This window comes from Macrotis lagotis, chromosome 1, assembly GCF_037893015.1.
Source record: "Macrotis lagotis isolate mMagLag1 chromosome 1, bilby.v1.9.chrom.fasta, whole genome shotgun sequence".
NCBI lineage: Eukaryota > Metazoa > Chordata > Mammalia > Peramelemorphia > Peramelidae > Macrotis > Macrotis lagotis.
Window position 1 is genome coordinate 307,617,667 of NC_133658.1, and position 23,875 is coordinate 307,641,541.

The window sequence follows — 23,875 nt, forward strand, 5'->3', positions numbered from 1 at the left end:
TTCAGGTCCTCCCCTCTGCCCTGAAGCTGTGAGGATGGTCCCTGCTTGACTATGGTGATGTTGTGGGGGCCCAAATTGCAACCTGGATCTGAGTGTGGGCAAACAACTGAGTCCTGCTCCAGGGAGAACAGAGAGACTTCTGTAGTCTCCCCCAACCACCTTCCCATCTGTGGGCTGAGAGCTCTGGACATTCTGGGTGGCTCTGCTGACTCCTCCTGCAGGTTCTTACCACAGGGCTGCTATGAGGCCAGAGCTCCACTCCAGACTCACTCTGGTACAGCAGAGTTCTCTCAGCACCCCTTTCAGCTGTCCCTGATGATCCCTGGGACAAGAGGTCTAGAAACTGCCCCCTCTGCCATGGACCCAGATACCTAGTCCAACTGTGCTATGCTGCAGCTGTGGCTATCCTGCGGTTTTTTTCCCCCAACCCCTGGTCCCAGTGGAACAGACCTTTTCTCTAGAACTTCTAAGTTGTCTTGGACTGGGAAATTGTATAATTCACAGTCTTTCTGTGGGTTCTGCCCTCCTAAATTTTGGCTAGAGTCATAATTTGATGGCTTTTGGTGTTTTGGGGGGGAATGAGTTTCCAGGAATTCCTGCTTTCACACTGCCATCTTGATTCTGTCCCCCTGAGTCAAATTTATAATAATGAGAACCATTTCTCAAATGACAAATTGTAAAAGCATGTAAACATATAGGACTCAGAAAGAATAAATCAAATCTATCAGTAGTCATAAGAAAAAAATGCTTTAATTCATTATTGATTGGAGAAATGCAAATTAAAAACACTCTGAAATTCCCACACATCAGAAATGATGATGCTCATAGGGGAAAAGGGAAAATAGACATGCTAAAAAAATTCCTTGAGTTGTGAAATGATCCACCATTCTGGTGAATAATTTGAAACTATGCCCAAAGTGTTATAAATTGTACATGCCCATTGGCCCAGTAATACCACAATTAGGTCTATACCTCAAAGAGATCAAAGGAAAAGGAAAAAGCACTAAAATGTACAAAAATATTCATGCTATCTCTTTCTGTGGTGGCAAAGAATTGAATACTGAGAAGATGCTCCTTAACTAAGGAATAGTTGAACAAGTTAAGATATATCATTGTGATGGAGTACTACTATACTATAAAAAATATCAAAAGTGGTGGTTTCAGAAAAACATGGCAAAACCTATATGAAAGGATGCAAAGTGAAGTGAGAAAAACCAGATGATTATTTTGCACAGTAATACAAATGTTGTAATGATCAATTGTGAAAGACTTTGCTACGCTTATCCAATAAAGTGATAGACAATTCTACAGGACTCATGATGAAAAAGGAAAATGCTGTCATCTCCAGAGAGAGAGAACTGGAGTTCTGAGTGCAAACTAAAATCTAATTTTCTCCCTTTATTTTTTTTTGCTTTTTTTACAATATGGAGATATGCTTTGTATGACTTCATATGAATAACTGATATCATTTTGCTTTTCTTATCAGTGGATGAGCAAAGGCTGGGAGGGCAGGAGAGAATTTAGCACTCAAAATTTTAGAATAATGTTAAAAGAAATAATTAATAAATTTTAAATATAAATAACAAAGGAAAAAATGTTCTGGAGAATGGAGAATGCTGTTTTCATATATGAAGGGGAAGAAAGAAAAGAAATAAAGTGGCACTGAAATTTAGGCCAATGAACTTGACTGTTTCCTAACAAAATCTAGGATATATTATTAAATGGGTTTGTTAGTGAATATATGGGGGGGGGAGAAGAAACCAGAGATTACTACAGATTTTTTTGGCTTCAGCAAAGAGAGGTCATTTCTTTATATTTTTTTTTAGGTTTTTTTCCCAAGGCAAATGGAGTTAAGTGGCTTACCCAAGGCCACACAGCTAGGTCATTATTAAATGTCTGAGACCAGATTTGAACCTGGTACTCCTGACTCAAGGGCTGGTGCTTTATCCACTGCGCCTCCTAGCCGCCCCAAGAGAGGTCATTTCAGAATAACCCAATTTACTTTTTCTGATTGAATTGTAGATCAGAGGCTTGCTCTAAAGTTTACTTAGCTTTCATCACAGCATTTTATAAAATCTCACAAGCCCTTTTTGGACCCAACAGAAATGTCAGCCACAGTAATGTAATTAAGGCAAAATCAGGATGGCAGAGTGACAAGAAGTCATTTAACTTAGTTTCCTGTCACACTTTCTCTTCAATGATCTCAAAAGTACACTAATTCTGATCATGGAAGTCAAAGAAAAGTGACAGTTCATCATTTATCCAGCCAAAGACAACTTAGGGGAAAATAAAAATGAGGATGGGAAACTGAGGATGGGATCTGGATAGAACACAGTGTGTATTTCATTAAGAAGCATTTCAGTCCCCACAGACTGAAGAATAGAGACAGAGAACCAGGTTAGGAAGCACTAGGACAGAAAAAGATCTCAAGGAATCCATAAAATACTACTAGGTACTGGGAGTGGATACCACCTAACAGCTTTGTCATCCACCACCCAGTTCTCAGCCACAGATACAGGGCAGAGAGAAGCAATTTTGAGTGTTGGCCTTACCTGTATCCTGAGCAAAAAACAAGCTCTAAAAATGTAACTGTGTGGGCTCTGTTCCCAGGAGTATGCAGGTAACTTGTTTCTAGCCTTTAGTCTAGCATCTAAGCCTGTGACAAAATAACCAAGGCAGGAATCCTAAACCAAAGAGGATCTAGCAGTTCAGTTACTCTCAGCCTATAGAACATCCCAGTAGGCTAACAGTAACTAAGTCCAGCAGCTGTCTACTAAAACTCTGATCAACAAGCCAACAAGACTCAAACCTGTCTTTAGGAACTTGCAGAGGGTCAGATCAATGAGCAGACTTCCACCCAGATGCCACTTTCAGAGCACCAAAAGCCTGCAGGCACCCATCCTGACCTGTGAAAGCAGCAAAAGAACATAAGAGGATGCAAAGCTCCAGGCTGAACATTTTTCCCCAAGAACTGCTGACTAACATCAATCCAAATCAAGAAATAGTCTGAAAGAATGATTAAAAAAAAGGAACCCAACCGTAAAAGCAAAAAAGTAAAAAGTAAACTCAAGATACAAATACAGAAAACAGTGACTTGAAAACCTCTATAAAAAATTCCAAAGATAAATACAGCTTAGAAGCAAGTCCAATAAGAATGACTAGAAGAGTAAAATAGTTTGTTATTATTATTAATTATATTATTATTATTATTTTAAAACTAAATGAGAGTATAGAGGGAAAATAGGAAAATAAGTGAAAGCTAGGAAAAATAGGAAAAGGAGAAATATATGAAAAAATATACTGAAGAAAATAACTCTTGAAAATTATAATCAGTCAACTGGAAGGCAATGATTTCATGAGATTTCCAAAAATAATAAAACCAAGTTGAAAGCCGTGATTTAAAAAAGAGCTTTGACATCATATTTTAAGAAATCATAAAAGAAAACCACTCAGATATCTTTGAAATAAAGAACAAAGTAGAAGAATTAAGTTACTTCCTGAAATTTCAAAATGAAAATTTCCAGAAATGTTACAAGCAAAATCTAGAACCCCTAAGTCAAAGAAAATATGCTGTAAGCGGACAGAAAGAAGGAATTCAAATACAAAGTACAATCAGAATCATTCAAGATTTAGCAGCCACTACTAAAAGGAGCAAAGAGTTTAAAATATTAATATTCTAGAAAGCAAAAAGCCTAGAATTACAACCGACAATAATAAACTACCTATTATTATACTCAAAGTGGGGGGGGGGGGCGATGAGCCTTTAATGAAAATAGAGAACTTTCAAGCATTCTTGATGAAAATTCCGGAGTTGATTTGAAAATCTGACACAGGAGTCAAGAAGCATAAAAAGGTAGACATGATGAACAGGCATATTTCAGAAAAACCTGAAACACTTATACAAACCTTTGCAGAGAAATGAGTAGAACCAGGAAAAACAATGTACACCATATCAGCAACATTGTATAATGATCAATTGTGAATGATCCAGTTCTTCTAACAACACAATGATCCATGTCAAAGGACTCATGAAGGAAAATGTTATCCATATTCAGATAAAGAACTGACAGACTCTGAATGCAGATTGAAATATATTTTTTCAATTACTTCATTCTTTGTCATTTTTTTCCTTTTGAACTGCTTCTTCTTCCACAACTAAGAATAATATGGAAATATGCTTTATATGATAGTACATGTATAAACTATATCAAACTGCCTACCATTTTAGAAGAGGGCAGGGAAAGAAGGGGAAATATCTAAAACTCAAAATCTTGAAAAAATGAATTACTATTAAGAAAGAAAAAGAAATACTAATGAAAAAATACTATTAATAAAGAAAAAGAAAAAGAAGGCATATGGGTTTAGTTGCTGATATCAAATCAATCATCTTTTTGAGAAGTCATGATTTTTCAGAAATATTTGATATCTTTTTTCCAGATATCTTTAGAATCATGTCTCTCAGCAGCATCAGAATTCTATTTCTTCTAACATGAGTCTTTTCTGGGTATCCTTGATCTGCTCAGTTGCTCATTCAATCTTTATTTTCCTTATGACTAATTCTTTTTCATCACACAAGGGACTATATAACACTTCAAATATGGGGATTCCACTGTCATTGATGGAAAAAATAATTTGTTGCAAAGGGTTTTTTTTTGTCTCCACTCCTCACTATTTTCTGAGTCAATACTCATGGAGAGTGAAAATCAGTTCTTATTAATCATTTACTGTGATTAATACTATTATTAGTGCATATCAGTTCTAATTAATCACTTACTGTAGTCAATTACTACACTAAGATCTAGGGATTCAAAGAAAGGTAAAAGCTAGGGTCCCTGCCCTCAAGAAGCTCACATTCAAATGGAGGGAGGGAACTACATGCTTATGAACATACAATATATATAAAATGTAAATGTAAAGGTAATCTCAGAGGAAAAGGAGCTATCTGTAGGGAGCCAAGAGGGAGAGGTAAAGAGAAAGAAGTGAAGAGGAAGAGCAATTCAGGCCTAGAGGATGGTCAAAAAAAAAGGTAAGGAGGCAGGAGATGGCATGTCCTGTTTGAGCATCAGTTAGTAGTCCAGAGACAGGTTCAAATAATACATAGAAGGAAGAAATATACAAAAGAAAACTGGAAAGAGGCAGGCTGAAAAAGGTTTTAAATGCCAAAGATTATATTTTATATTTGATCTGGAGGTAACAGGGAGCCATTGACATTTATTGAGTAGGGAGTGACAAGGGCTGACACTTTGAACAACTGAGTGGAGGAGAGATTAGATTCTTAGTTCTATTTTAAAGATAATGGAGCTGGCATTCATACAAGAGGAAATGACTCAACCCCATTCTTCCTAATTCTAAAACCAATAATCTTATTACAACACAATAGGTCAAGCTAGCCTAAACTAGTTGGGTATTTCTGTATCAAATCAAGCCCTATTCTTTGTAGGAGCAAAAACCTGGAAACAATGTGACTGCTTACTAACAGAGGAATGGCTTACAAATTGTGACACAAGAACATAACAGAATACCAGTGCTCCATAAGAAAGAATAGATATGAGAAATTCACGCAAATTTGGAAGATCTGCATGAACTGATATAGGAGGCAGTAATGAGAACCTGGAGAATAATGTATGTGTCTGTGTGTGTATACACACACACTACAGCATAAAGTATATATATAATGTATATAGTATATATAGTAGTAAATTACTGTCATCTACTATAGTATATACACATACAAATAAAGCATCCCACATTATTTTCATATATGGAATTATGTGTTGATGATGATGATGATGATGCTTCTTGAAGAAGACCAAGATATCAGGGAAGTGATGCCTTGACAAACCAGTGGATTAGATTTGAGTGAGGGGGTGCTGTGCTAAGTTACCAGCCTCACTTTGTTCTCAGAAGACAGCTGGGTCCAGTGGCCTGATATGAATCAGAATGACTGGAGATGGCCCAGGATAAAAGGCAACCAGTGTTAAGTGACTTGCCCAAGGTCACAAGGTTACTCCTGGTGCTGGAGAGATACCATCATGTATAGGTACAATAGGATCACGTATTTAAACCTGGAAGGGACCTCCAAGTCCCTCCCCCTATGTTACTGAGAAGAAACTGAGACCCAGAGCAAAGAAAGTGACTTGCCTGAGATCATACAAGCAATAAAGTAGCAGAAGTATTCAAACAGTTCTCTGATTCCAAATTTAGTGCTCTTTCCACTGTATCAAGTCCTTATTTATTTAAATAAAATGATTTTTGTATACAGAATTGGGGAACTAGGGAGAATAACTTGAAATAACTGGAGGCATGGTGAGGAGAAGGCAGAGACTAAGGATCAACAAGTAAGTGTCAAATGTAAGTAAGTGTCAAATGTCTGAGGCTGGATTTATATTCAGGTCCTCCTGACTCCAGGGTTGGTGCTCTATGTACCACCTAGCTGCCCCAAAACTATATTTTCACATATAATTATATGTTTCTGCAGTTACCTCCTCTTATCAAAAATAAGAGGATTAGTCTAAACAGTTTCTAAGGGTCCTTCCAGTTGTCAAAGATTCCTATCACTATTTAAGAGAAAAGGAAGAAGATAGTGCTTTCAGGTTAAGACACAGAGGTCTGTATTTCCATTTCTCAGTAGTGGTATTTGGAGACCAGATGAACCTACAAATCTTTGGCTATAGAATTATATGTACATTTAATATATATTATACAATTATATAGGGGCAAATGGGTGGTCTAATGGATAAAGTAACAGACTTGGAGTTAGAAAGATTCATCTCTTTGAATTTTTTTTTGTATATTTTTGCAAGGCAATGGAGTTAAGTGGCTTGCCCAAGGCCACACAGCTAGGTCATTATTAAGTGTCTGAGGCCGGATTTGAACTCAGGTCCTCCTGACTCCAGGGCTGGTGCTCCATCTACTACACCACCTAGCTGACTCCATCTCTCTAAATTTTAATCTAGCCTCAAACACTTACCAACTATGTGACCCTGGGCAAGTCATTTAATCCTGTTTGCCTCTGTTTCCTCATGTGTAAAAGGAGCTGCAGAAGGAGACCACAAATTCTTCTAGTATCTTTGCCAAAAAAAACTCCAAATGCAGTCACAAAAAGTTGAGTATGACTGAAAAAATGACTAAACAACACAATTATAAACATTGCACATATACAATATATGTATATAGATATAAACATACATACACATACACATACCAAAATGATGAAAAACACCTAAACATATTTTCCTCCTCTTAGTAGAGATGTGGAAGAATAAGGGTATGAATACACTGTAAATACACTGTAAACAATATTTTTTGTCAGTCCCCATTGCTTAACTCCATTTTCTTGGTGACAAAGGAGAGGTATATCCAAAAACTACTATAAACCTTTAAAATATGATAAAAATGAAGCTCAAGATAGTAACTGTTTAGGGTAATAGTCTGATGATGGAAAGAACAATAGCTTAGGAATCAGTGCACCTGCATTCTAGTCTTTGTTCTTCTATTCCCTGACTGTGACCTTCAGCAAATAATTTCCCCTCCCTAGGCCTCAGGTTCCTCCTCTTATCAAAAATGAGGGTCTTTCCAGTTCATCAAAGATTTCTACCACTGGTTGGGGGAGAAGGAAACAGATAGTGACTTCAGCATAAGACACAGAGGTCTGTCTTCCCATTTTTCAGTAGTGGTAACTAAGACCAGCTGAGCCCACAGATCTTTGGCCACAGGCCCAGGCATCTAGAAATGAGAAACTGGACAGTCTTGTTTTGATGCGCCCGATTCATCCAAACACTTAACGGCTGGGTCTTTAAAGTAGACCTTGATGTGCCGCTGGGGCAGAGGGAGAAAGCTTGAAAACAGATTGACGACATTCTTGTCAGAGCCCCAAGAATGAGTCACCAAAGCCACATACAGACTTGCTGGCCTCTTGTGTGGAAAATAATTCTGTTTGTCCAGGCATGTGCTGCGGTAGGGGAAAAGCCCTCAACCCCAAACCATGTGAGAAGGACCATGCAGGCCGTTACAAGAAGAAAGATAAGGATGAAGCTTGAGAACAGAAAAATCTAGGTTCTCTCCCAAACTCTGTCCTTCACACCATGGTATCAGGTCACACACTAGACTTCATTGTCTGAGGATATAATCAATCTTCCCTGACCTGACTATGGGGACTCACTCGTAAAAATATGACATCCTGACTCCAGTCCCTTGTAAGAGCAAAGCCCTTGGGACAAATGACACTTGCAGAGGGACACGGAGACAGACAATTTAAAGATAAATTGTTTCAAATGGAAATTTAAAGTAACAGTCAAAAAACCATGACTCAGAGTCAAAAACCACTGTCCATCCTGTGATTCCCCAGAATAAAGGTGGAACTCTAGTCATGAAGGAAACAAACACCAAAGGAGCCAGATCAGTCAATCATCTTCAGAACCTCAGTCCTGGGACAGCTCTGGATCTCTCAGTGCATACTCTCCATCACCCAGAACTCCTGGTGCTGGAGAGATACCATCATGTATAGGTACAATAGGATCACGTGTTTAGACCTGGAAGGGACCTCCAAGTCCCTCCCCCTATGTTACTGAGAAGAAACTGAGACCCAGAGCAAAGAAAGTGACTTGCCTGAGATCATACAAGCAATAAAGTAGCAAAAGTATTCAAACAGTTCTCTGATTCCAAATTTAGTGCTCTTTCCACTGTATCAAGTCCTTATTTATTTAAATAAAATGATTTTGTATACAGAATTAGGGAGCTGGGGAGAATAACTTGAAATAACTGGAGGCATGGTGAGGTGAAGGCAGAGACTAAGGATCAACAATCTATCACATAGAGGCAATGCAGTGGATAGAGCACTGGTCCTGGAGTCAGGAGGATCTAAGTTCAAAACCAACCTCAGACACTTAATAAATGCCTAGCTCTATGTGACCTTGGGCAAGTCACTCTTAACCCCATTGTCTTAAATAAATAAAATTTTTAAAAAACCAATCTACTAAATGGTCCTCAAGTCTCATTTGCTTCAACATAACTGTCCTATAGAGTCCTTACCATATAACTCAGCCTTGAATTATATACTATCTTGTTTTTCACACTGCTCTTTCACATATGTCCATTTTGTCTTCTTATACTTTGAGCAAGGTCTGTGCCTGATACCAGATATGGTAGACAAACAGTAGCTGTTGGATGGCATAATGGAGTCAAGAGACTTAGATGCAAATCTTAACTTGCTACTTGTAGGACTCTGTGATGTTGCTTTCCTTAAATCTCTACTTTCTCATTTATTAAATGGAGGGAACTTCATCTCTATGATCTCTTTCAATTCTGAAAACCTATGATCCTACTGCTGCCTCTTCCATAAAAGACCCTTGAACAAGCATTCATTAAAGGTTTTTACAGATTAAAAAAGAAAAATGTTCAGCGACTAGGCAATAGACTGGAGAGGGTAAACTTCTTTTTAAAAAACTGTGCTGATGAATTTGGTACACATGTGTTATCTACCTCGAGGTAACAGAAAGATATGTCAAAACATGTACCACCCATAGTGCTTCACAATATGCACTTCTATTTAGACAGTGTTATTATAGTAACTTTTTAATAAGAATCATTCACTGTTTATAAGTGTTCTGGTATGAATTCTTTATAGTGAAGTGTTAATATACCACATCTTATTTATTTTAGCAAATCAGTATATTTTCTGTATTTAATTATAGAAAGTTAACTTAGTTTTTTGAAATTTATTTGCAAATAAAGTTTTTCCAATTGGTACTATGGTTTGTTGCCTACCTAGCTGAATATTATAATGTCAGCTTGTTCTGAGGCTGTCCATGTACTTAATTTACTTAAGTGTTCATTTTAAGTAAAGCGCTCACTGTGTATAGGAATTTGTATTTTGGAGGTGTTTGATCTATCTATAAAGAAAAATTAGGAATTACTTTATTATAAAATGCTCCTAGAAGTCTTTACTGTGTTTATTTTTTTTAAAAAATTGTAATGTTAGACTTGTGTGCATGAATGTAATTAAGGTACATCATTATTGTAGGTTAAAAGTTGCATATGGTAAGACATATTTTGTTTTTACTGTACATTTTTACTGAATGATCTACTCCCCATCCCAAAGCAAGCATGAATAAAATTAGGTTAAATGTAAAAAAAAAAAAAATTGTACTGAGACAGTGCTATTCTCAAAAAGAAATGCTGGCATTGAATTCAGAGAACCTGGATTCAAACCCCAAGTCTACTCCCTACTACCTATGTGACCCTAAGCAAAGTCCTTTCTCTGATCTAGACTTTAGTTCTCAGTAAATGAGTAAACTAAGTGTGCTGGACTCATCAATTGCTAGATTCAGCAATTCAGCACCAGAGTTGTGGCTCCTATAAATTTCATGAGAAAACATAACTGGAAAACAACAGATGAAATAGGAGATGAGCTGGAAACTCCATCTCCTGCTCATTTAAAAGTACAGAAGAGACTTGCTTAAAAGCAAAGACTCAACTGAGGAATCTGAGGTCCATCTGACAACAGAAGAGAAAGGGAAAAGAAAAGGAGAGAGAGATAGGAGGGAAAACCAAGACAGGCTAAGGTGGGTGTCTGCCCACCAACTATTGGAACACATTCCCTTGCTTCAAAACTGAGCTGTCTAATAGAAGAGTATCATTTGTTGTCAAAAGTCTAGAAAAAGTGAGAGCTCTCTGGAATCTGTGACAAATGGATAAACAAATTCTCCATCCTATACTTACTCTGTTTCTCCTCTCTCTCTCTCTCTCTCTCTCTCTCTCTCTCTCTCTCTCTCTCTCTCTCTCTCTCACACACACACACACACACACATACAAGCACTCACACAAACACATGCTCAAACACACACTCTCTCTCACACACTAATTGTCTCATGCACACACACACTCATACACATACTCCTTCCAGTCCTACCAGCATTTTTTACTGCTCTGATTCCTTCCCCCGCACTGGCCTTTTCAAAGAGCCCCAAAGGCAGGAAACTTCTCCCTGCTCCCCCTTGCATTCCACACCCTTTCCTTCTATTGGTACTCCCTTTATCATGTGACATGTACTACAGCTATCATGGTTGGGCTTTATCCTCTTACTAAACTCTAAACAGTTAGAGACTCTTTCTTTTGAGTTCTGGATCACCACTGGTACCCAGCCTGGGGCTCTGCCCACAACAGGTGCTTAGTTAAATGGTGTGTCTGCTGAACTATACAGTTATGATTCACAAATTTCCAAGGCTAAGTAAGCCAATAAAAGGGAAGTGAGATGGAAGATACCCTGGGCCCTGGAAATGGCTTGAAGCCCTTTGAGGCAGACACTGCTGTACAACAACAAGAAACCTCCTTTTCATCAATATGGTCCTAGTGAATCAATGCATTCTTCCCCATTCATAGACCACAGACTCCCTAAGAGTGGAAGAAGGAACTGAACATACCCGAGGGTCTATGACCAAGTAGGTCTGAATGTTCATCTCCTTCAAGTAGGGGTCTCTCTGTTGTCCATTCCCCTCCTCCACTTCATATGCTTTGTCCAGATGGTTTAATGTAGCTTCAGTGATGTGCACTCGGCTGCAGAGAAGAATGTGGAGAAAAAGGAATTCAAACCACATATGCTCACAATCCTCCAAGGAGAGTCTCTCAACCTAATTTAGTCATCCTGAGCTTTTCTGGTGCAAGGAAAGCTACAGATGTTTAGATTCCATGTCCCCTATCCCTATCACAAAATAAAGCTTTATTTGAGAAGGAAAAAGTGGTACATCTTGATGGATTGTGGTAAGAATTGAGGGAGGGAAGGAAAGAAGGAAGGAAAGAGGGAAGGAAGGAAGGAAGGAAGGAAGGAAGGAAGGAAGGAAGGAAGGAAGGAAGGAAGGAAGGAAGGAAGGAAGGAAGGAGGGAAGGAGGGAAGGAGGGAAGGAGGGAAGAGGAGGAGGGAGAAGAGAAGAGAAGGAGAGAGAAGTTGGGGTGGGAAGGAGAGCTAGACAGTCACAAAGTCTTATTCATTTTCCTGCCTCTAGAAAGGTCCATATCTTGTGCCATTCTAATTTGATGAATATAGGATCACAGAATGCCAAAATTGGAAAGGAGGATTTAGTCCAAATCTTACAATTTATAATTGGGGAAACTGAGGTCAGGTTGTTAAAAAGATATCCACTGTCACAAAAGAGGGAAATTATTCATCCTCTGTTCATCTTCTGTCCACTCTTAGCAATAAAAGCCCTCTTAATGGACTGATTTAGAACCACGGAATCCAGCACATAATATGCCAGCATTGGAAAGGACATCAGAGATCTCTTGAGTCAAACCCCCCATTTTAAAGATGGAAGAGGAAATTGGCCAGTAATAAGTCAGAGCTCTCATCATTGAACCATATCTTCAAGCCCAGGGATAAAGATAAATGGGCTAGTAGGCAAGCAAAATCTCTAGGAGTTGAGGGTCCAGATATGGAGACTGAGGAAAAAAAAGGGAATGTGAAGCCTAAATCCCTCACTTTACCTTACGGATAGTTCTTACCCAGGGACCCCAGCTGACTCCATTCGGTTGGCCAAAGAGACATCATGGGACCACACATCATACTGCCACTTTCGAAGGCCGATGACCCCACAGAGCACATTTCCAGAGTGGATGCCCACTCTCATGTTAATGTCTACCCCTGTGGCCTCCCTCACTTGCCTGTGGACAACAAGGAAATGTCAGGACCTCATGATAAACAACAAGGCCCCAATCAATCTCATGACTCCCTTAGCTTCAAATCACTCAGGATCTTCTTAATCCTAGATGGTACCCAACTAGAAATTCAGCCACCAGATAAATAAACATTTTTTCAAGAAACTCCTGTCCTGCCCACCAGGGAATAGGCACTGTTTCAGAGAAAAAGAGAAAGCACGGTCTATTCCCTTTGGGAGCCCACAAACTTGTAGATTAGACAAAATTGATACAGAAGGCAACTAAAGAAGAACATAAGACAATAGAAACATAGTGATTGTAGCAACTCCCTCCACTATTAACAATCAACTCTACCTCGGCAACTTTTTAAAAGAATAAGAGAATTGCCAAGGATATTGAGATATGAAACAGTTATGCAGATAGTGTCAAAGAAAGAATCCCTCTATCCCATGAGACATTAATAGGATAGGGATAGCCTATTCCACTGGACTCTCTCTTATGGACCAAAGTGTTAAATGTTTACTTATACAGAATAAGTGCTATAGGAGAAAGGAAAGGATCCCTGGGAGCAGAAGCAGTCATGGAAAGCTTCCCAGAACTGGTGGAATTTGGACAAGTTCTTGAAATATGAGCAGAATTTGAATAGGCTCAGAGAAATTGGGGGAGGAAGGGAGGAATTTTGATTATCACAATTAAAATATCAATTTTGATATGGGCTCCCAAATCAAAAAGTTCTTCCTGTTACCTTCTAATATAGTCAAAGAGGAATTCTTAAAGGAAACAATGCATGGCCTGAAATTATTACTTCTATTCTCTGCCTCTGTGCTTTCTCAACGTTCACATGGAATCTCACATCTACTCTGCTCAATCTATTGGCTCTGCCTGAAACTTTGGAGTTGAAGAATTCCAGGAGAAGAGCAAGATAGATGACAAATGTCTTTGCTGTAACAGCACCCTCCCTCCACCCTATGCAACCCCAAGAACCTACTTGATGGCTTCACACATATCAAGTCCCATCTTCACACAGTTCCTGGCATGAGTTGGCAAGGATACTGGCAAACCAGAAACACAGTAATAGCAGTCCCCCAAAATCTTGATCCTCATACACTCATTTTCCTGCAAAGTAAATGACTTACTGAAGCTATGTAGCTAATTAGGAAACTTGAATGAGATTAGAACCCAGTCTTCTTGAGCCCTGCTCCAAAGAGTCTTCTTACCACCCCCCAGAACAGCTTCTCTTTAAACCAAAGCACTAATAGAGTATTAATATGAAGTACAGGTTCAATCCCTGCCCTACCCAGCACACATGGGAGGGTGACTTACCTTGGCTATCTGGTCAAACTTTCCAAAGAGCTCATTCAGCATCACCACAAGCTCCTTAGGAGAACAGTCACTGGCCAGACGGGTAAAACCCACGATGTCTGCATACAGGATGCTATACAACCACAAAGCAGGCTTATAATCAGGCAGCCACTAACATGCCCCCCAATTTTTCCACATGAAACAATCAATGGTCACAATGTCAGTACAAACAGGGGATTGACAGGCATAAACACAAAGATGATGGGCACAAATATATGCTACATCTTAGCATGTCAGCAAACATGACTGGAAGTCTCAAAGCTCAGGCTCTAATAACGTCACTTGGTTTCTCCAAAGAAAACTTCAGCAGTTCCAACCCTGTTTCCAAGTATCAAATAAACTTGACTCTGAATTCTCTGTTAATGAAGGGCTGCAGGGGTCAAGTCATCTAGAAGTCTTATGGTCACTTCAAAGCAAAAAGGAACCTTAAAGATCATCAAAATCCAGTCCTATCATTTTCTAGATGAAGACAGTGAGTTTCAGAAAAAACATAACTAATCTAAAGTCACTCATTTAGTAACAGAAAAGAGATTCTAAGTCAGGTCCAGTGACTCAAAATTCATCCCATTATATGCTACCTCATTTCTATGCGGCTCTGGAACATATAAGATGGAGAGTTTTGTGTGGAAAGCTTAGAATTATTCTTGTCTGGGTCTATCAAAAGAGAAAGCTACTCAGGTCTTTCTGACTGTAAGAGTATCCATCTATTTACTATGCAACACTGCTTCTCATATGCTTTGGCAAGGATAATACTAAAATTAATTTGTATCTCCCAAGCATAATGGGAATATTGAGAGAATATTGGAACAATGCCCAGAACAAACTGTGAAGGAATAAGTGACTATATTTGATGTAATTAATTTCTAATTCTACCACCTCACTCCTCTTATCTCCCCATCTCCAACCCAAATGGCTTCCCCTGCACAGCAGAATCTGTTTTCTGGATAAGGATATGGGTTCTCCTGTCCTTATTTCTCCTGCCAGGCAGATGAAGGACTTCAAGCTTGGTAGAAACCTTTACCTTTTGGGGGTATCCAACAAATTCAATTCAATAAATATTTACTGAAGATCTAATGTACTATGTTCAAGGCACTGTGTTTGGAGTTAAGCAAATAATGATAGCAGAAACAGAGTTCTTTTTCCTCAGCAATAATAATAGTAATTATCATTATTATTATTAGTAATTCCAAGGTAAGTCACCCTCCCATGTAAACCTTTAAGGTTTACAAAGCACTTTATATTTGTTATCTTCACAAACCCTGGAAAGAGGTATTTTTACATTATTCCCATTTTAGAGAAGTTAAGTGACTTGCCAGGATCATACATCTATTAAATGTGGGAGGCAGGATTTGAATCCAAGACTTCCTCACTCCAGGTCCCCCACTCATCTCCACTATGCTACCCATTGCCTCAAAAAACTTTCAAGTTAATAAGGACATAAGTATAAAAAAAAATTTTAAATGCAATAAATACAAAGGAGAAATTCAAGCAACATGCTATAAGACATTTGAGGAGTCAATCACTTTCAGATTCAAGGAAGGCTTCCTGGAGGAGTCAACCTTTGAGTTGGACCTTGAAGGAAGTGAGGGATTACAGTTGAAGGAAATGAATAGAAGAGTTCATCCAGGGTAACAGTGTGAGCAAAGGCTCAGTGATTTGAGAGGCAGGAAGAGACCAGGGAAGCAGCTTTGGGGCAAAGACAAGAGTAGGCAGGAGAAGTATGGGGAACAGCTCTGGGAGCAGAGAGAGGAGAAGGCAGAAGGAGACCAGGGAGCAGCTTTGAGGCAAAGACAAGAGTGGGCAGGAGGAGATGAGGAGCAGCTATGAAGCCAAGAGAGGAGAGGGCAGGAGTATGGAGAGCAGCTCTGGAGCAGAAAGGGAAGAGAGCAAAAGGAGACCAGGGAGCAACTTTGAGGCAAAGACAAGAAGTTATGGAGCAGAGAGGGGATAGGGCAGGAAGAGGATGAGGAGCAGCTTGAAACCGAGAGGGGAGAGGGCAGGAGTATTGAGAGAAGCCTTGGGACAAAGATAAGAATGGGCAGCAGGAGGAGGCTGGGGAATAGCTATGGAGCAGAGAGAGAGAGGGCAGGTGCAGTTGGAGAACATTCACTTTGGCTATGATGAAAAGCACAAGAGGGATAGAAGGTGAGGCTGAGGTAAACTGGAGTCACATTATAGAAGGCCACAATTGCCAGGCCTGAAGGTCAGAGAAGAAAGGTGCTTTTAAGGAACATGATAGATTGGAGACACTTCCCCAGTACCCTTGTGTAAGGAAAGCTAAATCTCCTAAGCAGTGTATCTTGGCTATATGTTTCTGTGTTCCAGGATCATGGGCCCACGATCAGGAGGGACAGGCAGCAAGAACCACAGAAGGGGCCTGGATTCACAATTAGGCCCCTGAATGATTGTAAGCCATTTGAATCACCTTTAAGGTCTCAGCTCCCTTCTCTGTGAGCCCAGAAGTTAGACGCTTTAAAAGCAGGCAGGGCCTCCCCCTGGCTTTCACAGTAATAAGTACCTTCCACTTTCCCAGCCAACAAGGCTAGGCCATCTTGGGGAGGTGTGCCTGCCCTGTTCTGCTTTGTCTGAGCTGCTGTGAGGTGAATGAGATCATGTCTGCCAGACTCAGAGCACCCATGATGAAGGTGTAGAGAGCTCCAGAACAAGTATCTAGGTTGCATTGTGCCCCACTCCATCCTTTCTCTCCCTCCACCACTGTCCCCCTTCCCAGGTTTGCCTCTCAATTAGAGCTTTCTGGGGGCCAACAGTCTCCTGCTCCTGACTTCACTATTTCTGTCTGTGGCACCTTATCCACCTGTCAGTCAACAGTTTCTGTGGGGAAGAACTAGAGTGGTCCCAACCTTCCAAAGACTAAGTCCATCTCTTTAGACAATCAACCTTGATGACCCTACCCCTGAGGTCCACTGGAATTGGAAAATGAATGAGAGTAGAAAAGACAAAGGGAAAGAGAAAAAAAGGGAGAAAGCCCTCTTTCACAATCTGATTTGATTCCATCCTTATTTCCCAGGGCTCCCCCATCTGACAGGCAGCACTAGGATCTTAACATCTCTAGTGCAAAAATGGAGAACAGATCTGGATAAAAAGAGAAAAGGTGATTGAAGAGAACAGGAAGTAGGAAGTCAGGTAAGTCTTAATCTCCTCACTCTGTAAGAGCATAGTATTCTGAAATCAGAAGACCCACTCACTGCAATCCTCAGGCTATGGCATTCATAAGCATTTATTAAGTCTTTGGTGTATTCCATCACTGTACTCGAAGCTGGGGAAGAGCCAAAGTTTAGCTGAGAAAGAGCCCAATCCTGTCCTTTAAGGGGGGGAGGTTTCAGAAGCCGAGAAATGAGGGGAGGCTTCTCAGTCATGGGGGCATCTAAGTTGAGTTTTAAAGGACAGGTAAGAATTCAAAAGATAAAAATGTAGAGAAGTCTTTCTGGGCTCCAGGCAGGCCTCAGCTCCCTTCCTGATGTTGATGATATGACCATGTCCAGACCAGCTGAAGCCCAGGGTGTGCAAAAGAGATCAAGAAATCATGAGATATGAGACTTACATAGAAGCCAGTAGGGAGCCACAGAGGGCATGAGAAAACAGGGAAGGGTCCAATATAAGAAATGGTGCAGGGATGGAACTAATGGGATTATATGAGAATTGAGAGAAAGGAAAAAAAAAATCAAAGATAATCCTATGGTCACAAACATAAGAGGCCAGAGCTTTTTTTTCTTTTTAACTTTCTCAACATTCCCCAGCACTTAATAGATAGTAGTTGACAGACAGGTGACTGGGGAGCCACAGACAGAAATAGTGAAGTCAGAAGCAGGAGGAAATTTAAGAGACTATGATCACTTTAAAACTAATTGGGATTAAGGTGCTGATAAGACATAGAGGTGGAGATGTCCTGAAGGCAGTTGGAGAAGGGGTCTGAAGCTTAGAAAAGAGGTCATACCTACCCACAGATGTAGGAATCACCTACATAGAAGTGGTAGTTAAAGCTATGGGAATTGGTCTGAGATGATCAAGGGAAAGAGAATAGACAAGCCCCTGGGAAGACACCTGGATCAGAAAGATAATGAAAACACAAAGGAAGAGGAAGATATGATGTCTCTGAAGTCAAGGGAAGAAACCCTGTCAGTAAAATGGGGGGTGAGGAGTTACACTATAACAGAAGTCTCAAACTCCTGACCAAAACCCAAGGGAACCAGATTAAAATGTAATTGAGAAAAATTAACAAAATAAATAAAAATATAATATAACACAGATGATGTTTGTGGTTTCCTAAGTGTGCAGCTGAAAGAGATCAACCACATAATGTCCACCAATAAACCCAATGATTCTAGAAACTTAGGCCTTCTGCTCTAGCCACACTGGCCTACTCACTATCTCCACAACATATCATCATTCCTGCTTGTGTACCCCTGCTCATGCTGGCTTCCCTCGCCCTGACTTTGTCCCTGACCCTGATCTACTAAATTCCCTCCTCATTTATAAAAATTCTCCTAGAGTTTCAAAGTCAAAGCTAGTCCCCTCCTCCACACAGGCCTCTCTTATTGCTCCAGCCATCCTTGTGATGTCTCTTCACTGAATTCTTATAAAATGGACTTTATTGCTCATTTTAGTACTTTATCCTATTCCGCCCCATCATGGCTTTTTTCCCCCTCCTCTTCTCTCCTCTATCTCTTTTAGCAATTTCCTCCACATTAATGGAGGAATTAATGTGGAGTTGTCACCGCTATGAAGATGACTCCAAAATCATTTTTATATTTCAACCCTCAATACCTTCCCAAAACTTAGTTGTACTGCCTACTAGAAATCTATACCTAGATTTTATTCAGCACCCCAAACTCAATACATATAAAACTAACTCAGTATCTTCTCTCTTAAAGTTAATTCTCCCCTAATTCCTCTATTTCTATTGAGGGTAAACTTGGAGTGTTTTTCTTCAATTCTCCCTCATATTCATTCAATTGCCCAGTCTTGTTATATCTAACTTCATATCTTGAGTATCCATTGCTTTCTTTCCATTCTCATTGTGATCACTATAGTTCAGGCCCTCATCTATTTTCACAATACTGTTATATCAGCCTCCTTCTTGGTCATCCTGATTAAAGTCCCTCTCCTGCCCAGTCCAACCAATCATCCATATTATTGCCCAACTAACATTCCTAAGGTACAGCTCTGATGATGTCACACCTCTACTCCAAAGGCTCCATGTTTTCTGAATAAAATATAAACTGGACTCTGGTATTCATGGACCTCCATAGATGGTTCTAGCCTACCTGCCCAACCTTCTCTCCCATGAGCAGATCTCACACCCTGAGCATGGCATACTTGTAACCACCCAGATCCTCACCTCACATTCTGGTGCCGTTTGACATAGAGACTATGAAAATTGTTGTCAGGCATACTGCGTCTGTCGTTGTTCTCCTTGAGCCGTTCAATGATAGCCAATTTCATTCCCATGGAGATATGAGCTGGTAATACTGAGAGCAGCAGGTTCTCCTGAGGAGAAGAGAATTAGAGAATTTCAAAGAAAAAGGGATGCCAGGGGACATCTTGTGGGCCCCCCAACACACACACACACACACACACACTCAAATACACACACCAGGCAACCTCTCTATAACCTACCTAACAAGAAGTCATCTAGCCTCTGATTAAAAAACTCCAGGAATGGAGAAACTCATTACCTCCCAAGGCAGCCCGTTCATTCTATCATTGGATAAACTCTTCCTAGGAAATTCTTTCTCATACTGATCTACCTCCCAGTAAATTCTACCTTTTGATCCTAGTACTATACTCTTGGGTCAAATAGAACACAAAGAGACTGGAAACCTAAGATCCTTTCTGAACTCTGAATCCTGTACTGCTACAATTACCAAAAACCCATGATGAAAAATGCTACCACCTCCAGAGTGAAGACTGGGAAACTCTAAGTACTAATTGAAACATACTTTTTTTTGGCTTCATTTTTATAATTTTACTTTGTATATGTTTTCTCCTGAATCATAGCTAACATTTTACATGACTACAGATATAATCAATATCAAATCACTTGCCATCTCAAGAAGGGATATTAGGGGGAGAGAGAGAGAGAATTTGGAACTCAAATTTTTTTTAACTGATTGTTAGGATTTTTTAATGTAGTTGGGAAAATTTCTAACAAAATGAATAAAAATATTTTAAATAGTAATATATCTACCTGCTTTTTTCACATATGACCATCATATTCCAAGTTTTTTCTACTTGGCCCAAAGGCTTACTTATCAAGGCAACTCTATAAGCATTTATAAAATACTCTTTTATGCATAAGGGGAGAATATATGGTCTCACTTTAAATCACTAGTTTTTAGTAATCATCTAATCTAAACCCCTCACTTTACAGATGGGATAATGAAACCCAAAACAGTTAAGAGATTTGCCCCATGAATTACACTCTAATTTAGAAAATGAGAATTGTATGAATTAACTAAGTAAAGAACAAAATGTAATAAACTGTTCCTGAACAGAACTAATACTCCCATGGAAATGTGGCACCTTTAATAAAATATATAGCAAAAGGTAGCTGAAGGAGACTTCTACAGGAGGTGAGGTTTGAACTGGTCCTTAAAAGAATAGATACCATATGGGAAATGGAAAGAGTGTCCAAGCAGGGAGAAAAGGATCAGCAAAGGCAAGAATGTCCATAAAGTATCTGGGAAGGAGCCAAGAGGAGCTGCAGGAGAGTCAAAATAAAGGAAGAGAAGTAGAGAGTCTCAAGGAAGAATACTATCTGGATGTCATCTCAAGTTGGGTATCTGATTCCAGAAAGGCTTACCTGCTGACGCTTCTTGATCTTCAGTTTCCTTCGGATCTGGATGTACTTAAGGGTGTAGATGTAGAGGTCCTTGGACGCATCCTGCATTTGGGACTTGTGAAAGGCACCCATCAAGTTCCCACAAAGGAAGATGGTGATATTTGCCAGCAGCTACCAGAATGGGAAGCCCAGGGAGAAAGACAGAGAACTTAATAGCTGTAACCCGGAACCTGAAACTACCTCACTGACAGAGAGATATAACAGTGACCTGAACCCTTGAGACACCTAGGATGGGGAGGGTCATCCCAACCTGTCTAAAATGTAAATTGTTACCCTCCCCTCACAATTTTAAATCCCAGTACAAGTTCTGGCCCTCTTTTCCAGTGGTCCTTTCTGAATACGTGTGGATGGAAGCCATCCCCCACACTCATTGGACATTTCCCTTGTTCAGGAAGAGACTTGAGAATACAGTCCCTACGGGGGGGGGGGGGGGGGGGGCTAGGTGGTGCAGTGTACAGAGCACCAGCCCTGCAGTCAGGAGTACCTGAGTTCAAATCCGACCTCAGACACTTAATAATTACCTAGTTGTATGGTCTTGGGCAAGCCACTTAACCACATTTGCCTTGCAAAAAATGGATTAAGGACAAGAATACAGTCCCTCCAAAGAATTGGAAATCAAGTAAATGTCCTTCAACTGAGGAATGGCTTAGCAAACTGTGGTATATGTATGTCATGGAACACTATTGTTCTATTAGAAACTAGGAGGGATAGGAATTCAGAGAAGCCTGGAGAGATTTGCATGAACTGATGCTGAGCTAGATGAGCAGAACCAGAAAAACACTGTACACCCTAACAGCAACATGGGGGCAATGATCAACCTTGATGGACTTGCTCATTCTATCAGTGCAACAATCAGGGACAATTTGGGGCTGTCTGCAATGGAGAATACCATCTCTATCCAGAGAAAGAATTGTAGAGTTTGAACAAAGACCAAGGACTACTAACTTTAATTTAGAAAAAAAAACTGATATCTTATTGTCTGATCTTGCTATCTCTTAACTCTATGTTTCTTCCTTAAGGATATGATTTCTCTCTCATCATGTTCAATTTGGATCAATGTATATGTAAAGACTGGCAAATTGCTTTCTGTTGAGGATGGGTGGAGGGAGTAAGATTAGGGGAAAAATTGTAAAACTCAAAATAAATAAATTCCTTAAAAAAAAAAGAATACAGTCCCTCATCTGATGGAGACTAAGGTCCAAAGAAAGGAAATGATTCCCTTGAAATCATGCAGATAATTATTGACAGAACCAGTCTCTCATCTCTTAGACTGCTATTCTTTCCCCTGCACCCTGTCCAATTTAATTTCTCCACCAATGCCAAAATGTCTAAGTCCTGGTCAGGAAAAGAAGGACAGGACTCCATGCCAGGGACAAGGAAGATGCAACCTTTTATGTAGGGATCATGTCCTGCAATGGAAACCCAGAGATAAACATAATGTCCATGGAATGTGTAGAGCATACTGAAGACTGAAGGGTCATAAAACAAGGCCTTGAGGGGGACTCTGATCCAGTCTACACCCCACCTCCCTAGGCAGAGTTAGCTTTCAATCCAAGCTTCAGGAAGAAAAAAACATTTCTCTTGGCTTTGAGTTTCTTCAAATAAATAATAAATTAATAAAAAGCAGCATAGGAGAGATGTCTCAGTTGCATTTTTTTAAGGGTTGAGAGAGCAAAGTCAGTCACCTACAAGATCTACTTATTTGCCCATGTACATGCACATACACACACACACACACACACACACACACACACACACACACACACACACACACTTCAGAAAGAAGCAAGAGGCACACAAGGACATGAAAAGGTCATATACTTAGGAATGAAAGAACAGAGATTGGGGTCCCCATGTTAATACTAGCTTACTGGCAACCTTTGGGGAAAGTCACTTCACTAGGTCACAAAGAATTATGGGGATTCATCTTTACCAGTCCAGGCCCTAACCCAAGACTTTGTGTATACAGCAGGAATTGTATAATGAATGATACATAACCCTATTTACCTTATAGCATGAAGATACAATGAGATGATAATTAAAAAAGTCCTTTCGAAATATTAGCATCAGTTATAAAAATGAGCAAAATCGGACATGACACATACCAAGGAACAAAAAACATGCGCATCCCCTTCATCCTATCCTCACTACTATTGGAATTGGGGGCAGGGGAGGGGTAAATCTTGGGATAAAGGACTTCCCTGTAATCTTTCCAAGTCAGGACTTCCCCCTACCAAAGAGATGGGGGGGGGGGAGGAAATTAGATCCCTACAAAGGATCTCACAATACATCCAGGAAAAAACAAGACCTCCTCCATATAATGGTTGCCTTCTCAAAACCACTTGTGGTGAGGACCCTGAGAAAGGGATAGGTATGTCGGTAACAAATGTATTGAAAGCTGGCAGGAAGTCTGTGGCTCAAACTCCTGGGAGAAGCCATGCCCAACTAAGCCATGAAGCCATATCTAATATTTTTAAAATCCCCTTGCCCCTTCTTGGTAGTCTTAGCCATTCTGATGACTTTCCCAGGCTAGGAAATAAGAGAACAATGTCTTAGTCCCTACATGTAAGCACTACCCATGTCCTTTTCAGACCCCAAAGATATACAAGCACAAGTCATATTGATGAATTCTGACCAGAGGGAGAAGCTAGGCTAGATTCTTTCCTCTAGGGATCCCAGATAAATGACTCCCCTAGTTGAGGTTCTCTCTCTGCCTACCACTCCTGAAGGCAACTCTACTCTAAGACCAACTTAATCATTATTGAATCCCTGCTGGGAACTACTGTATCCTAGGAAACTTCTGCCATGTTGCTTCCTTAATATCCAGTTTACTCTCCTCTCTGCTCCACTCTGGCTGCCTCCTCCCCACATGAGTAACCTTTCTCCATATCTTGCACCTTGCTTTTTTGCTCCTCCTTATATATTTTCTTCCCCCATTTGAATGTAAATTCCTTGAAACTGTTTTCTTGTTTTAATATTCCCAGCTTTTAGTATAGTTTCTGG

The 23,875-nt window shown here is 39.9% G+C and overlaps 1 protein-coding gene across 11 annotated transcripts in view; it reads right to left on the reverse strand.

Annotated features, from left to right (window-relative positions):
- ADCY7 (adenylate cyclase 7) overlaps nt 1-23,875 on the reverse strand; it is a 134,469-nt gene that overhangs the window by 42,797 nt on the left and 67,797 nt on the right. For all 11 annotated transcript variants that reach the window (XM_074211366.1, XM_074211362.1, XM_074211360.1 and 8 more), the window contains 6 exons: nt 20,834-20,983; nt 19,370-19,518; nt 13,972-14,083; nt 13,637-13,764; nt 12,496-12,654; nt 11,421-11,553 (listed from right to left, as the gene is read on the reverse strand). In XM_074211366.1, coding sequence (XP_074067467.1) covers nt 11,421-11,553; nt 12,496-12,654; nt 13,637-13,764; nt 13,972-14,083; nt 19,370-19,518; nt 20,834-20,983 — 831 coding nt within the window. The remainder of the gene's footprint in view (nt 1-11,420; nt 11,554-12,495; nt 12,655-13,636; nt 13,765-13,971; nt 14,084-19,369; nt 19,519-20,833; nt 20,984-23,875) is intronic.